Here is a 17,565-nt window from a genome sequence, read left to right as displayed (position 1 = left end):
GAAATCCTACAAACTAGAAGGGATTGGGGACCTATCTTCAACCTCCTCAAACAAACAGTTATTAGCCAAGAATTTTGTATCCAGCAAAACTAAGCATTATATATGAAGAAAAGATACAGTCATTTTCAGACAAACAAATGCTGAGAGAATTTGCCATTACCAACCTCCACTAAAATAACTTATAAAAGGAGCTCTAAATCTTGAAACAAATCCTGGAAACACATCAAAACAGAACACCTTGAAAGCATAAATCGCATAGGACATATGAAACAAAGATACAAGTTAAAAAGCAAAAACAAAAAAAGAAATTACACAGGCAACAATGAGCATGATGAAAGCAATGGTACATCACATTTAAATACTAACATTGAATGTAAATACTAACATTGAATGTAAATGGCCAAAATGCTCCACTTAAAACATACAGAACCACAAAATGGATAAGAACTCACCAACCTACTATCTGCTGCCTTCAAGAGACTCACTGACCACATAAGAACTCACATAAACATAAAGTAAAGAGGTGGAAAAAGGCATTTCATGCAAATAGACACCCAAAGTGAGTAGAGGTAGCTATTCTTATATCAGACAAAATAAACTTTAAAGCAACAGCAGTTAAAAGAGACAAAGAGGGACATTATATAATGGTAAAAGGCCTTGTCCAACAGGAAAATATCACAATCCTAAACATATATGCACCTAACACTGGAGCTCCCAAATTTATAAAACAATTAGTAAGAGTCCTAAGAAATGAGATAGACAGCAACACAATAACAGTGGGGGACTTCAATACTCCACTGACAGCACTAGACAGGTTTTCAAGACAGAAAGTCAACAAAAAGACAATGGATTTAAACTATATCTTGGAACAAATGGACTTAACAGATATAACAGATATATACAGAACATTTGATCCAACAACCACGGAATACACATTCTATTCAACAGTGCATCCAACTCTCGCCAAGATAGAACATGTGATAGGCCATAAAATGAGCCTCAATAAATTTAAGAAAATTGAAATTACATCAAGCACTCTCAAAAACCACAGTGGAATAAAAATGGAAATCAACTCCACGCAAATACATGGAAATTAAATAACCTGCTCCTGAATGAGCATTGGGTCAAAAATGAAATCAAGGTGGAAATTTAAACATTTTTTGAACTGAGTAACAGTAGTGGCACAACCTATTAAAACCTCTGGGATACAGCAAAGGCGGTGCTAAGAGGAAAGTTCATAGCCCTAAACACCTACATCAAAAAGTCTGAAAGAGCACAAAAAGACAATCTAAGGTCATACCTCAAGGAACTAGAGAAACAAGAACAAACCAAACCCAAACCCAGCACAAAAAAGGAAATAACCAAGATCAGAGCAGAACTAAATGAAACGGAAACAAAAAAATTACAAAAGATAAATGAAACAAAAAGCTGGTTCTTTGAGAAGATAAACAAAATGGATAGACCATTAGTAAGATTAACCAAGAAAAGAGAGAGAAAATCCAAATAACTTCACTAAGAAACAAAACAGGAGACATTACAACAGATACCACTGAAATACAAAAGATTGTCCAAGGCTACTGTGAACACCTTTATGCACATAAACTGGAAATCCTATAAGAGATTTATAAATTCCTGGAAAAATACAACCCTCCTAACTTAAATCAGCAAGAATTAGATACCCTGAATAGACCAATAACAAGTAGCGAGATTGAAATGGTTTCAATTTACCAACAAAAAAATTCCAGCACCAGAGGGATTCACAGCAGAATTCTACCAGACATTCAAAGAAAAATTGGTACCAATCCTTTTCACACTATTCCACAAGACGGAGAGAGAAGGAACTCTTCTTACTTCATTCTATGAAGCCAGAATCACCCTAATACCAAAACCAGGGAAGGACATAACCAAAAAAGAAAACTATAGACCAATATCCTTGATGAACATAGATGCTAAAATCCTTAACAAAATACTACCCAATTGAATCCAACAACATATCAAAAAGATAATCCACCATGATCAAGTGGGTTTCATACCAGGGATGCAGGGATGGTTTAACATATACAAGTCAAAAAATACAATACACTACTTAAACACAATTAAAAACAAAAATCACATGATCTTCTCAATAGAGAAAAAGCATTCAACAAAATCCAGCATCACTTTATGATTAAAACTCTCAGCAAAATTGGCATATAAGGGACATACCTTAATGTAATAGAAGCCATCTATGACAAACCCACAGCTAACATAATATTGAAGGGGGAAAAGTTGAAAACATTCCATCTGAGAACTGGAATGAGACAAGGATGCCCATTCTCCCTACTCCTCTTCAACATAGTACTGGAAGTCCTATGTCCAGAGCAATCAGACAAGAGAAAGAAATAAAGGACATCCAAATCAGTAAAGAGGAAGTCAAACTGTCACTGTTTGCTGATGATATGATTGTTTTACCTTGAAAACCCTAAGGACTCCTCCAGAAATCTCCTAAGACTAATAAAAGAATTCAGCAAAGTTTCCAGATACAAAATTAATGTACACAAATCAGTAGCTCTTCTACATACAAACAGTGACCAAGCAGAGAATCAAATCAAGAATTCAATCCCTTTACAATAGCTGCAAAAAAGGAAAAAAAAAAATAAATAAATAAAACAAAAAACAACTTAGGAATTTACCTAACCAAGGGGGCAAAAGACCTCTAAAAGGAAAACTACAAAACACTGCTGAAATAAATCATAGATGACACAAACAAATGGAAACACATCCCATGCTCATAGATGGGTAGAATCGAAATTGTGAAAATGACCATACTTCCAAAAGCAATCTACAAATTCAATGCAATCCCCATAAAAATACCACCATCATTATCCACAGAATTAGAAAAGACAGTTCTAAAATTCATATGGAAACAAAAAAGAGTCCGTATAGCCAAAGCAAGACTCAGCAAAAAGAACAAATTTGGAGGCATCACACTGACTTCAAACTACACTATAAGGCCACAGTCACCAAAAAAGCATGGTACTGGTGTAAAAATAGGCACATAGACCAATGGAACAGAATAGAGAACCCAGAAATAAACCCAAATACTTACAGCCAACTGATCTTAGACAAAGCAAACAAAAACAGAATGTGGGGAAAGGACACCCTTTTCAGCAAATGGTGCTGGCATAAGTGGCTAGCCACAAGTACGAGAATAAAACTGAATCCTTATCTCTTATCTTATACAAAAATCAACTCAAAATGGTTTAAAGACTTAAATCTCAGATGTGAAACTATAAAAATTCTAGAAGATAACATTAGAAAAACCCTCTAGACATTGGCTTAGGCAAGGATTTCATGACCAAGAACCCAAAAGCAAATGCAATAAAAACAAAGATAAATAGTTGTGACTTAATTAAACTAAAGAGCTTTTGCAAGGCAAAAGGAACAGTCAGCAGAGTAAACAGATAACCCACAGAGTGGGAGAAAGTCTTTAAAATCTATACATCTGACAAAAGATTAATATCCAGAATCTACAACAAACTCAAATCAATAAGAAAAAAACAATCTCACCACAAAGTCGGCTAATGACTTAAACAGACAATTCTCAAAAGAAGACATACAAATGGTCAACAAACATATGAAAAAATGCTCCACACCACGAATGATCAGGGAAATGCAAATCAAAACCACAATGCAATACCACCTTACTCTTGCAAGAATGGCCATAATCAAAAAATCGAAAAACAGATGTTTGCATGGATGCAGTGAACAGGGAACACTTCTACACTGCTGGTGGGAATGTAAACTAGTACAATCACTATGTTTCCATAGTGTTTCCACTGTTTTCACAGTGTGGAGATTCCTTAAGAACTGAAAGTAGAACTACCATTTGATCCAGCAATCGCACTACTGGGTATCCACCTAGAGGAAAAGAAGTCATTATATGAAAAAGATTCTTGCACATGCATGTTTATAGCAGCACAATTTGCAACTGCAGAACTATGGAACCAACCCAAATGCCCATAAATCAACAAATGGATAAATAAACTTTGGTATATTTATATGATGGAATATTACTCAGTCATAAAAAAGGAATGAATTAACAGCATTCGCAGTGACCTGGATGTGATTGGAGACTATTATTCTAAGTGAAGTAACTCAGGAACGGAAAAACCAAACATCGTATGTTCTCACTGATACGTGGGAGCTAAGCTATGATGATGCAAAGGCATAAGAATGACACAATGGACTTTGGGTACTTGGGGGGAAGGATGGGAGTGGGGCGACGGACAAAAGACTATAAATATGGTGCAGTGTACACTGCTTGGGTGTCAGGTGCACCAAAATCTCACAAATCACCACTAAAGAACTTATTCAAGTAACCAAATACCACCTGCACCCTAATAAATTATGGAAATATTTTAAAATAATTTAAAAATACATATAGAACTAAAACACGCCAGCATTTAGACAGAAAGTGCATATATGGAGATTAAGAGTTCCAAGATTCTTGAACTGTTTGTGAAGTGGTAAAAACACTAATTTATATTAGGCTTTAGTAAGTCAAGGCAACATGTATAATCTCCACAGTAGTCACTAAAAATAATAATAAAATAAAGTTAACTACCAAGATAATTGGGAGAAAGGAAATTAAATAACATACAATAATAAATTTTAGAGGAGACCAAAAAAGAGAAAAAACAGGACACAGAATAAATGGAACACAGAGATATCAAATAATAACATGTTAGATTTAAATTCCAAAATACCAGTAATTACATTATTGGTATAAATGGACTAAATACTTCAATTAAAAGACAGAGATTGTAATACTGCACTAAAAAATACTTTTTCATACAAAACACTCCCTCAGCATTAAAGATAAAGTTTAAAAGTAAAAGGACACCAAAATAAATCATGCAAACACTGACCAAAAAGCTGGGACCACTATATTTAATATGAGACATAGTAAACTTTAAAAAGGGAGAAAGCATTTAAGGGTATTTTATAATAACATAAAGTTTAATTGACCAGAAAGATAAAACAATTCTAAAATTGTATGTACCTAATAATCTCAAATTATAGAAAAGAAAAATTCATAAAACTCAAAGGAAAAATAGAAAAATCCACAATTTAGTGGGGAATTTTCACCATACATCTTTCAGTAAATAATGTAACAAGCAGACAAAATATCAGTAAGTATATACAAGATCTGAAAACACATTTAACAAACTTAATCTAATTAAAATGTACAGAACACTGTACCCCCAAACTTCAGAATATGTCTTTTCTCAAGTATACATGTATCACTTATGAAAAATGTGCATATGGTAGGGGGGCCATAAAGAAATCTCAACAAATTTTAGGCTGGGTGCAGTGATGCATACCTGTAATTCTAGTACTTTGGGAGGCCGAGGCAGGTGGATCACCTGAGGTCAGAAGTACGAGATTAGCCTGGCCAACATGGTGAAAACTCTGTCTCTACTAAAAACACAAAAATTAGCCAGGCAGGGTGGTGCATGCCTGTAATCCAGCTATTCAGGAGGCTGAGGCACAAGAATATCTTGAACTTGGGAGGCGGAGGTTGCAGTGAGCTGAGATGGCACCACTGCACTCCAGCCAGGGCGACAGAGCAAGATTCTATCAAAAAAGAAAGAGAGAGAGAGAGAAAGAGAGAGAGAGAGAGAGAGAGAAGGAGAGAAAGAAAAGAAAGAGAAAAAGAAATCTCAACAAATATCAGAATTAAAATCATATCAAAAATGTTTTCCAATCACTGTGAAATTAATCTAGAAGTCAATAATACAAAGCTGAAATATTTCATATATTTAGAAATTAAGAAATATCCTAAAGAGTTCATGGATCAAACAATATAATACAATGGAAATGACAATGAAAATATAAAATAGTAAAATGAGTGCAATGAAGCTAAAGCCATGCTTCAAAGTAAATTTGTATTCTTAAATGTATACATCATGAGAAGAAATGCTGAGAAAAAAATCAGTGAAGATGGGCCATACAGAGGGTAAGGTTTTAGGTAGATAAAAGGAAACAGGGGTGTTTGAGACAAGCAAACTAGCATGGGCCAAGTACTATCAGCTTGGGTCTATCAAGTACATGGAGATCCTGAGACTTCAGTATAGTGGGTCTGACAGTTAATGCTTAATTTCACTAAGGCAATGAGTAAACTCTGAAGAATTATAAGTCCATGAGTGTAATATTCAAAGTAGTACTTCAAAAGCATGTCACCAGGGAGGAGTGTTCAGGATGAACTACCTTCTCCCTACAGTGACACCCATTACACTCTTTTATCATAATGACTTGTTTAATATCTCTCTTCCCTGTTAGATTCTGGGGGGACAGCTCTGCATGGGGACAGCTCTGTGAGGCCAGAAAGTGTACCTGTCTTCTCCATACTGAATCCCCAGTGCCTAGGATACCATAAAATAGTGTTTAGAACATAGAACATGCTCAATAAATATATATGCATTAAAAAAGGATAGAATATATAGATGACATTGACTTAGCTAGAAAGCCATTGGAATAGTTGGGCTCAGTTTTGGATTGACACACGAGTAGATCATAGGGCTATGGTTGGCTGGCAGACAGGATAGTCTTGAAATGTACATGTGAATGCTCAGACTATTTGCTCTCTCCATTTTCTTAATTTCATTAATCATACCCCTTCATTCATTTCTTTGTTCATTCATTCAACAACTTTGTATTGAGTACCTACCATGTACTGGTTATGTTCTGGCCCTGGAGGTACAGATGTAAAGAAAGCACTTCCTGCTGAAGTGAAGCTTACATTCTAATTGGGCAATTCAGACAGTAAATATGTATGTATATGACAGGTAGCAATAAGTACCTTGAAGAAAAATAAAGCAGGGAAAGAGAATGACAGGGTATGAGCATGTATGCATTGTATCTCAGAAAAGGCCATGAAGCCAGGTTGACTAGAGCAGAGGAAGGGAGGGAAACAGTGGGCAGAGACACAATGGGACTGGTAAAGTGGGATATTTAGCATAAAGACTTTGGTTTCACTCTAGAGAAAATAAGAAGCCATTGAAAGATTTGAAACTGAGGATTCCCATGATCTGACTTATGAATATAAAAGGATCATTCTGGCCCTTAACTGGAGAATAAATTGTAGGAGGACAAGGGTTGAAAGAGATAGACAAGTTAGGAAGCTAATCTATAGATCATTTTGACAGCTTGCACTCTGGTCTCATCCAAGTCCACCTAAATGTAATTTATTATCTCTACCACCTGTCTCCTTTTTTTCCATCCATATTATCCAATCCAGAAATCATTACTTACTATTTTCACTATTATAATACTAGACACTCTAGTTTGGGGACTACAAGTTTGAAGAAGATAAGAGTAGAGCTTCGCATTCATGCCTTAAACAGTTCTATAGACAAAACTGAATAGAACAGAAAAATAAATAGTACATTGTTGAAATGGAAACTATGTGGCATAGTTGAAGGTTTGGGTACCTCACAGCAGCAAATAAAAACAAAAAATAATCATAAAATGCTTACTTGAAAATCTTTGAGAATTTCTGCATTAATGTACATTTATAGACATATAAGCCTAATCTTTTAGAATGCTTGATTTTTGACTTTGTTTCAAAGAAACAGGTGCAATTATATTATTTGTTCACTTTATTTTAATTCACAGACAACATATGGGAATTAATTTTTAAAATATACTAAAACCTAAATAGGCAACAGTATCAGCCAATATCAGGATATTTGACTTTTCTAATCAAAAAACAAAATTATATCTTTACAATCTTGAAACACACAATAATTTCATGCTCTTAAATATAATGCCATACTTCCAAATATAGCATAAAGGAGCTAAAGGTAAATGCTTAAAGCTGAGTATCTTCAATAGCTAAGAAAAATAATGTAATAAAACATGGGATTTTATTCCTAGAAAGTATAATTGGATTTAGTGACTATCAAAAGCAATTATTATATTAACATTTACCTTTATTTGTAATAGTTCTAGAAATAAGAAATGGAGCTGTGACAATTTAAACAATTCACTTTTCTTATAAAGACAGTCTGAATGTTGTCAAAACTGACCTGTGAGTTCACTAGCTCTACAAAAATTGTGTTAATATTTACTTAACAGAAGGAGGAGAAAGTTCAAAGCAAATAAGATAGTTACAAATTAACACCAACTATATGCAAAGCTACATAAATGATTTAATATAGTACTCTTATGCTACTGTATACTCAAGAAAATTAGAATGTAATTCAATTTTGAATATGTGGGTTTTTACAATTTATAATTATATAGACATGATCATTATTTGTCTGCTTAAAGAGTTTCTCATTGCTATTGATTTGCCTTTCTTTGAAAAGCAGGAGACTATAATAGTTCCTTTAGCTAGTGCATCTCAAATCTGTTACTAAGAGAAAAGAACCTTGAATAAGAAAAAAGCATGTCACTTCTTTCAAGCTTCATTTCTTCTATTTTATCAGGGGAAAAAAGGGCCTTATAAAAATTGACCAATGCAGTAGAGTTTGAATTTATATTTTCCTAAAATGGTAAACATAATAAATTGAGAACCAAACGCTCAATTTTATTTCATGCCAATTGTAGCTAGACATAATTATAGCAGAAGAACTGACTTTACAGCAATTGTAAAAATGTAAATAAGGCTTTAAAACTGACTCAGGAATTATATTTCATAAATGAAGCTTTGATTTTCATGTAAAAAATTATCTTAGGGCATGATATGCATTATTCAAAATGTCCTGCCTTTGTTACCATTGAAATGGTAGTTATACTTCAGAAAACCGAGGGACATAAACACCTGTTTCTTATCAAATCATATCTCCTAGTGATTACAATAATTTTATGTACAAGATAGACTTTAAAATTTAAATACTGCAATATTTTAAAGTTTATATTTTTAGATAAAAGTTTATTTTTAAAATATCAGTGGAAAATGTGAAACAAAATGTAACATGACAATTATCAGTTTTAGTCCATATTCTTAATAGCAAAGTATCAAGTGTCTACATTTAAAATGCTTTTCATAACTTGTATTGATTTTTGTCCTAACGCAAACATTTAATTATTAAAATTTGGAAAATAACTAAATATTTTTAAAAGCAGTAAAAACTTTCAATAATTTGTTTTATTTTCTTCAAACCACCAGCCCATTTGGTGAGTTATTTGTCTATATAAAATTAGGATAATACTAAATTTATCTTTATAAATTGCTTTTTTATTAGTTCCAAAGCTCATGAGATATTAAAGTACATTTTAATTGAAAAAAAATCAAATGGCTTTTAAATCTATGTTTTCTTTTAAAAGAATGAAGTCCATGCCAAGTTGAGTCATGATGAGAAATGTCAGTGCGATCCCTGGCAGCTGCTCGCTTCCCTGGGAAGGAAGAGCTGGTTAGGAGTACAGTAGCTAGCAAACCCCTCAGCACTCCACAAAGTCACTAGTGGGAAAAGAACAAAGGCCTTTCCAATGCAACTAACACAGATGTGCCCAAAGGCAAACTGTCAGAAACAGTTAAGATGACAGCTACTCACAGTTCATTATTTCCTTCTCACAGGTCACTGGGTGACAAGCTGGGTCAGCATGCTTTGTTGGCTGTCCCAGTCCTTCTCCACCCCCTACTCCATTTAAATAAGGGTAAAGGACTCTTTCGGATAAACTAATGTAAACAAACACATTCCAGACACTTAATGCCAGAATATGGCATTTACTTTACTTTGGACCAAACTTAGAATTCAATGTACACATAACTTATTTTATTGAAGCAAGGATAGAAGCACACTTCTATGCCTACTTTTGAGTGATTATTTTAGATTGTGTGTGAGTGTGTGTGTGTGTTTTAAGAGGTAAAGAAACTGAAATTACATCTACTGTGGTAAATTGTGGAGGCAGAGGGGGAAGAATGTAGATAAATCTCCGCCTTAAGAAAAAAAAAAAGAAGAAGAAGAAGAAGGCAGGAAGAGTTGCTGGAGCCTATCACATAAACCCTGAGGAATGCTCACTAAGAAACGGCCTCCGGAAGATTTCTTATGAAATCAAATCCCAAACAGATTTACTAGTCAATTCCTATTGACTAAAAAAGCATAAATCTAAGTAAAGTCCCTTTTAAAAATTCTTTTCTATCTCTGCTTGTTTTCACAACTAACACTTGAATGCTTACTACTTTTCTGGAAACTTAAAGACATCTCACTTAATTCTAACAACCTCAGACAGGTATTGTGGTATGGCAGCTGACATTAACTGCCCTGTCTTCTTTGGCCTCACTTTTTCTAATACTATATTCCTTTCTTCCAAAGCGCAGTCATCAGATTGCATTGCCTCAGGGAAGAAGCAACAACAGAATGCAAAAGCCAAATCCCTAAGCTACCCAGTGCCCTATACCCTTAGAGAAAATATTTTTAAGTATGAGAAGGGTGAAACAGGCAAAGCAGGTGAGTTATCATGAGGGCCAGGTACAGCATGGGGCAAATACACAAACCCCATATATGTTTCAGGAATCTGAGAGGAGAAGTAAACTGTGCCTCTTTCTTGAGTAGAGCCCAGGATAAGGATGAAAACCCAAGATAAGAAGATCCCAAGATAATGACAAGCGCCAGCATTCCCTCAAAAATGGCTGAGTAGAAATGGCTGCCAAATAAGTCTAGAGAGGTCAGAACCAGCCTCATAGAGCAGTATTACGAGTTCCCAAGTGTTCCCATAACTCGTAACCAGTATTACGAGTTCCCATTTTAGATGAAAACATCAGACAAGGACTTACCCCAAGGGACTTATATTCTAGTGATGGGAGAATAGTGGAGAGGGGCTTGGCTATATGGCTGCTCAGCCTATGGTCCTGTTGTAGATGGAGCATCAGGGAGTTGAGAATCTTGTATGTGATTGAAAAATAACTAGCAGGAAAAAGAATACCTGGAACCTAAATTTCCGTACTGTTCTGACACCCCATATTATGATACAGCAAGGTACTAAATTTGTTACTTTGTCTTCTATCTTCAAAACAACAAGTACAAAAGACTTGATGTTTAAATAATAAATAAATAATAAATTGGGAGAGTCACTTTTGCTATCTATCAGAAAAAAGTTCCCCTCCTGTCAAAATTCCAGGTGGAATATGTAATTTAGTAATATAAAATAGCTTTTAATTGAAATAAAAGTTTTTTGTCTCTTTTCATGCAAGTGACATTTCTGTCTACAGTTCATGTATTTAAATTTAGGAAGGCTGGGTGTGGTGGCTCATGCTGATAATCCCATCACTTTAGGAGAGCGAAGTGGGAGGATTGCTTGAGGCCAGGAGTTCAAGACCAGCCTGGGCAATATAGCTAGGCCCCATTTTTACAATAAATAAATAAATTAATGAAATAAAATAAATTTAGGAATTTCCTTAAACTTTAGTGAATACAGTAAGAATTATATTACTCCTTTAAGAGTATTTCAGTTAACAGTAATTTCAAACAGTTTTAGATTAAAATTGCAATTTATAAAGTCAGTTTATGATTTGCAACATCAACCCCAACAAAATAATAATAATGAACTTCAGTTTCCAATTAAATAAAAAGGATCAGAGAAATTGTTTCCATTTCTTAACCAAGGATAATTTTTCAATTGGTTAGCAATATCTATGATGTTATTTTTAGTCTAGGAAGGGAAATAGGGTTGATTTGTTATCACTGGTTAAGACCATCTTTTGTGCACTTAACCTTGAGTCCAAATATAATATTCTCATGGAAAATAAAAAGGATTGCCCATGGAATAGTCTTCTTCAACATATCTTGGTATTTTAACAATTGGATATATGGTCTGTAGTGCCTTAGCTTAATTATGTTAATGATAGTTATTTCAGAGTATTTTAGTGAAATCCCAGGACAGCAACCCATCCTAAGTATAATAATAAACAATAACATACAGTACATCAATCTTCAACAAAATACACATAAATGTCACCTTTCTTCATCAAATGTGACCCAAAAACTACTACGCTTGAAAGCCAACGGGCTTTTGAGATATTTCAATAATCTTCAAGAAATCAATCTTACATGAAACTGAAGGAAAACATCGAATGTCATTGAGCAATAAAGCTCAGTTCTGTCAGTACCTTACCTCTGAGCAGAAGCCTTAGGATGTTTCTCTTCCAGTTTCCTCACCAGTGCTACTGTCAGCTGCCCTATCTCCTCAAGAGAACCTTCTGGCATTAAATGGGTGTCTGAGGGTTCTGGCAGTTGCTTCAGACCAGGGTTGCTGGCTCTTCCTTGCAGAACCTAATAAATGAAATATAGGAATAAAGTAGCTAATTTTCATTGAGTGGAAATATCTAAACTGTACATACCAAAAATATAACACTGCAGTTTTCATAGTTCCTTCAGTGTTTCTACAACACATAAGTCCTTTGTACGTGGCCAAAAGAAGGCAATCCCAAGAAAAAAGGGTATCACCATCTGTTTAATACAATGTTTATATAAACATATATGTTTATATAAATATAAATGTGCATATACTATATTATGTGTATTAGTTTAAACTATCCATAACATTAATTATTAATATTAATTATTATTAATTTGTTCTTGCCTCCCAAAAACAACTTGAACATTTTTTCTGTTTTCAAAATACATTTTAGAGAGCTATGTCTGTCTTGCTTCTGGCTCACTACACTGACCTCTTCTGCTAAGTTTCTGCCATGTTCCTGATGAGCTGTGGTCCAGGCACCATGGTGAATGTGATATTCTGTCTGGGTCACATCTACTTGTGCATTTAGCTCCTCTAGGTAGGTCAGAACAAACTGAGGATAAGCCTGTAAGAAACGAAAAAAATAACAGGTAGTATCAGCCTTATAAACAGTAGCCAAAAATCCATCCAACTGGAAAGAGGGGAGGATAAACTAGATTAAAAATAAAAAGGTCTGGCTAATAAACTTTGTACTTTATTATCAACTTCATAACAAAATCAAGTGAAATGACTTTAACATTAACATTTCTAAATAGTTGTTTAATCTGATTAAGTTTAGCTAGATAGCTGATTTTTGCCCTTAGATAAGATTAAAACAGTAAAACAATCTTATACATTAATAATAATAGCTAAATTTATTGAGTTATTTCTATATACAAGGTATTATTGTATACACAACACATATATGTAATTGTGTAGTTGCTGTATTGTTTGGAAGTATTCAATTCTGCTCTAGAAGACAAGAAAACAAATTGAATGAATGAAACAGCTGCATTAAGCATAGATAAGATAGTAACCTGAGAAATGTCAGACACAAAGTAGAGCATATGTCTATGAACATAGAAAAGGCTCGAAAGACAAAATAGACATTTAATATTCATGACTCAATAAATAACCAACAAAGCAAAAAATATTTATTAGATACTAAATACAAATGAAGCACATGAGGCTCACGATAATCATGAGGTCTTTAATTAGCCACCCATTGCTGGCTCTCATTTGGGATCTTATGAAGGATAAAATCCATCACTGCTCATCAGGCTAACTGGGGAGCATGGCTACTGGTCAAGTAACTCACACACAGCCCTCATGGAACAAGTGTGTGTCATTGTCCCAGGCATCTTTTATTTGTTGGGCTCCCAGGTCAAGTTTTCATTCCGGTTCTTGTAACTACACCAGCAGCAGGAAAGAGTAATGTAGTATAAAGGGGGGATATGTAAATACTGTATACCAGATTCAGGCTAATATGACCCTTCAACCCACTTGTGTAATATTTTGATTACGTTAATCTGGCCCATCTCTCTTTCCTTACGTTTTGTTTTATGTTTTAAATTGATTTAATAAGTCATGATGTGAATATTTTAATTTGTTCTGTGCACTTTTGTGTACCATGAGCTCCAGCCTAGCTTACCAAGTAATAACTTGGAGGCTACCCTTGCATGGAAGTAATTTCCCACATAACAACAAATTTGCATTTTAATCCTTGCAACAGCACTTTGCAATGGGTACTATTATTGTGCCCATTTTAAAGATGAGGAAGCAGACACAGGGAATGTAAGCAACATGCTTCAGTATCAGGGGAACCCACCCCCAGTATTTCAATGTAGGTTCTTTCTATTTTCCATAAGTGTTGGCTGGCTAAGAAATAAAGAGAAAGAGTACAAAGACAGGAATTCTACAGCTGGGCCGCCGGGGGTGACATCACATAGCGGTAGGACTGTGATGCCCACCTGAGGCTCAAACCAGCAAGTTTTTTATTAAGGGCTTCAAAAGGGGAGGGGGTGTAAAATAGGGAGTAGGTGCAAAGATCACATGCTTCAAAGGGCAAAAAGCAGAACAAAGATCACATGCTTCTGAGGGAACAGGACAAAGGCAAAGCAGAACTACTGATAAGGGTCTATGTTCAGCTGTGCACATATTGTCTTGATAAACATCTTAAACAACAGACAACAGGGTTCAAGAGCAGATAACCGGTCTGACCACAAATTTACCAGGGCAGAGTTTTTCCCTACCCTAACAAGCCTGAGGGTACTGCAGGAGACCAGGGAGTATTTTAGTCCTTATCTCAACTGCATAAGACAGACACTCCCACAGCAGCCGTTTACACACCTCCCCCAAGGAATGCATTCCTTTCCCAGGGTGTTAATATTAATATTCCTTGCTAGGAAAAGAATTTATCAGCCGGACACAGTGGCTCAAGCCTGTAATCCCAGCACTTTGGGAGGCGGAGACGGGTGGATCACAAGGTCAGGAGATCGAGACCATCCTGGCTAACATGGTGAAACCCCGTCTCTACTAAAAAATACGAAAAACTAGCCAGGCATGGTGGCGGGCACCTGTAGTCCCAGCTACTCGGGAGGCTGAGGCAGGAGAATGGCGTAAACCCGGGAGGCGGAGCTTGCAGTGAGCGGAGATCGCACCACTGCACTCCAGCCTGGGCGACAGAGCGAGACTCTGTCTCAAAAAAAAAAAAAAAAAGAATTTATCGATATCTCTCCTACTTGCACATCCATTTATAGGCTCTCTGCAAGAAGAAAAATATGGCTATTTTTGCCCAACCCCACAGGCAGTCAGACCTTATGGTTGTCTTCCCTTGTTCCCTAAAAATCGCTGTTATTCTGTTCTTTTTCAAGGTGCACTGATTTCATATTGTTCGAACACACGTGTTTTACAATCAAGTTGTACAGTTAACACAATTATCACAGTGGTCCTGAGGTGACGTACATCCTCAGCTTATGAAGAAAACAGGATTAAGAGATTAAAGTAAAGACAGGCATAATAAATTATGAAAGTATTATTTGGGAGCTGATAAATGTCCATGAAATTTTCACAATTCATGTTCCTCTGCCATGGCTCTAGCTAGTCCCTCTGTTCGGGGTTCCTGACTTCCCGCAACACATCAGTGTCATCCAGCTTGATTAATAGTCTGTCAAGCCTAAATATGCTGCTTCAATTATAATATAAACTCCTTACTGCACTTTTTAAAGTGTGGAGTAATTCTAAAAAACAAAAATCATGAGGGAATGTTCAGCAGATAAACGGCACTAAGGTCCTTACATTGTTCTGGAAAAATAGATACTAAATAACTTTAAACTTTGTAAGAAGATGTAATGTAAACATGCATGTTTAAAATGTGAGGCATTCCAAAACCTTAAATGCATATTACTAAGTGCAAGAGTCAATATGAAAAGGCTACAACTATGGAAACAGTAAAAAGATCAGTGGTTGCCAGTGAGGACTGAATAGGTGGAGCACAGAGGGTTTTCAGGGCGGTTAAACTATTCTGTATAATACTATAATGGTGGTTACATGTCATTACACATTAGTTCAAACCCATAGAATGTGCAGCACCAAAAGTGAGCCCTAATGTAAACTGTAGACTTTGGTAATGATGTGTCAGTGTAGGTTCACCAATTATAACAAATGTACCACTCTGGTGCAAGATGAAGATACTAGGGGAGGATGTGCATTTGTGGGGGTAAAGGGTATATGGGAACTGTCTTACTTTACGCTTAATTTTGCTGTGAATCTAAAACTGCTCTAAAAAATAAAGTCTTATTTTAACGTAAGGGGTTCCAACAAAAGCACAAGTGGCAAAAGAAAAACAAGTTGTACTACTAAAAAATTGTGTTGCAAACAATGCTGTGAAGAAAGTAAAAAAAAAAAAAAAAAAAACTACAGAATGAGACAAAATATTTTCAGATTATACGTAAGATAAGGGATGTGTATCTGGAATATATAAAGAACTCTTATACTCACTAATGAAAAGACAAATAACCCAATGAAAATACAAGCAAAGTATCAGAGTAGACATTTCCCCAAAGAAGATAAACAATTTGCTAAGAAAAGATAATCAACATCACTGGTGATCAGAAAAATACAAATCAAAACCTCAATAAGATAATACATTTTACCCACTAGGATGACAAAGAATAACAAAATCAAAATGACAGAGAATAACAAGAGTTGGCAAGAACGTGAAGGGGAAACAGCTTGGCTAGTCCTCAAAATGTTAAATGTGGAGTTTTCATATGGCCCAGCAATTCCACTCCAGTTATATACCTGTGAAAAATGAAAACATACATACACACAAAAACTTCCATACCAATGTTCATGCAGCATTATTCAAAGTAGCCAAAATAGTAGAAACAAATAAAATGCCATTAACTGATAAATGCATTAAAAGTATGATGTTTCCATACAATGGAATATTATTTGGCAACAAAAAGCAATGAACTACTAAAGCATGCTACAATGTGAATTAACTCAGAAAACATTATGCTAAGTGAAAAAAAATCAAGCACAGTAGGCCACATATTATATGAGTCCATTTATATGAAATGGCCACAATGGGCAAATCTATAAAGGATGGGGATGGGGGCAGACAGAGGTGGAGGAATAGATGTGAAGTCCAAGATGTATTTTAGGGAGAACAAAAACATTTTAAAATTAGATTGTGGTGACGGATGCACAACTCTGTGAATATACTGAAAAACATTAAACACCTAAACTTTAAATAGGTGAATTTTCAAGAAATCTATTTTAATGCAAGAAATTTTTCAATTAAAACAGTATATAAAGTATAGCTTTAAACAAGCAAAGAAAAAGAAGAGAAAAGGGATCCAGAAAATGTCAAGAAGAGATTTTTTAATGCAAATTAAAAGCATAATAAACCAAATCTTTGTTGAATTAATCAATGAGTGTATTAACTATGCAATTATTTTTCTTTTTATGTCCTGACATATATTAGTTGTACATATTTTGGGGGCACATGTGATATTTGATACCTGTATATAATGTGTAATGATCAAATCGGTGTAACTGGAATATCTATCACCATAAGCATTAAATGTGTAAAATTTTAAATGTGTATTCTCTTTGATTTAACAAACATATACATATTACAAAGATGTCCATTACAGCATTGCTAATATTTGCCTAAATGTACATTACCAGGAAAATTTTAAAAGACGGCATAGATGTGGATGTCAGTATGAAAAGATGGCCGCAATACATATCTTATCAAGTGGGAAAAAGTATATCACAAAGTAATGTGTATAATTTTGTCTGGGGGTGGGTATGTGTCTCTAATCAAGAATGATACACTATCAACAATAA

At 35.0% G+C, this 17,565-nt stretch overlaps 1 protein-coding gene across 1 annotated transcript in view; it reads right to left on the bottom strand.

Annotated features, from left to right (window-relative positions):
* The window catches only part of DCDC1 (doublecortin domain containing 1), a 450,202-nt gene that overhangs the window by 169,472 nt on the left and 263,165 nt on the right, over positions 1-17,565 (bottom strand). The window contains exons 17-18 of the mRNA XM_030918251.1: positions 12,659-12,793; positions 12,103-12,260 (exon numbers count right to left, since the gene is read on the bottom strand). Coding sequence (XP_030774111.1) covers positions 12,103-12,260; positions 12,659-12,793 — 293 coding nt within the window. The remainder of the gene's footprint in view (positions 1-12,102; positions 12,261-12,658; positions 12,794-17,565) is intronic.

The sequence above is a fragment of the Rhinopithecus roxellana genome, chromosome 15 (assembly GCF_007565055.1).
Source record: "Rhinopithecus roxellana isolate Shanxi Qingling chromosome 15, ASM756505v1, whole genome shotgun sequence".
NCBI classification, from domain to species: Eukaryota; Metazoa; Chordata; class Mammalia; order Primates; family Cercopithecidae; genus Rhinopithecus; species Rhinopithecus roxellana.
Note: the sequence above shows the minus strand (reverse complement) of the source record. Positions and strands in the feature narration are given on the sequence as shown.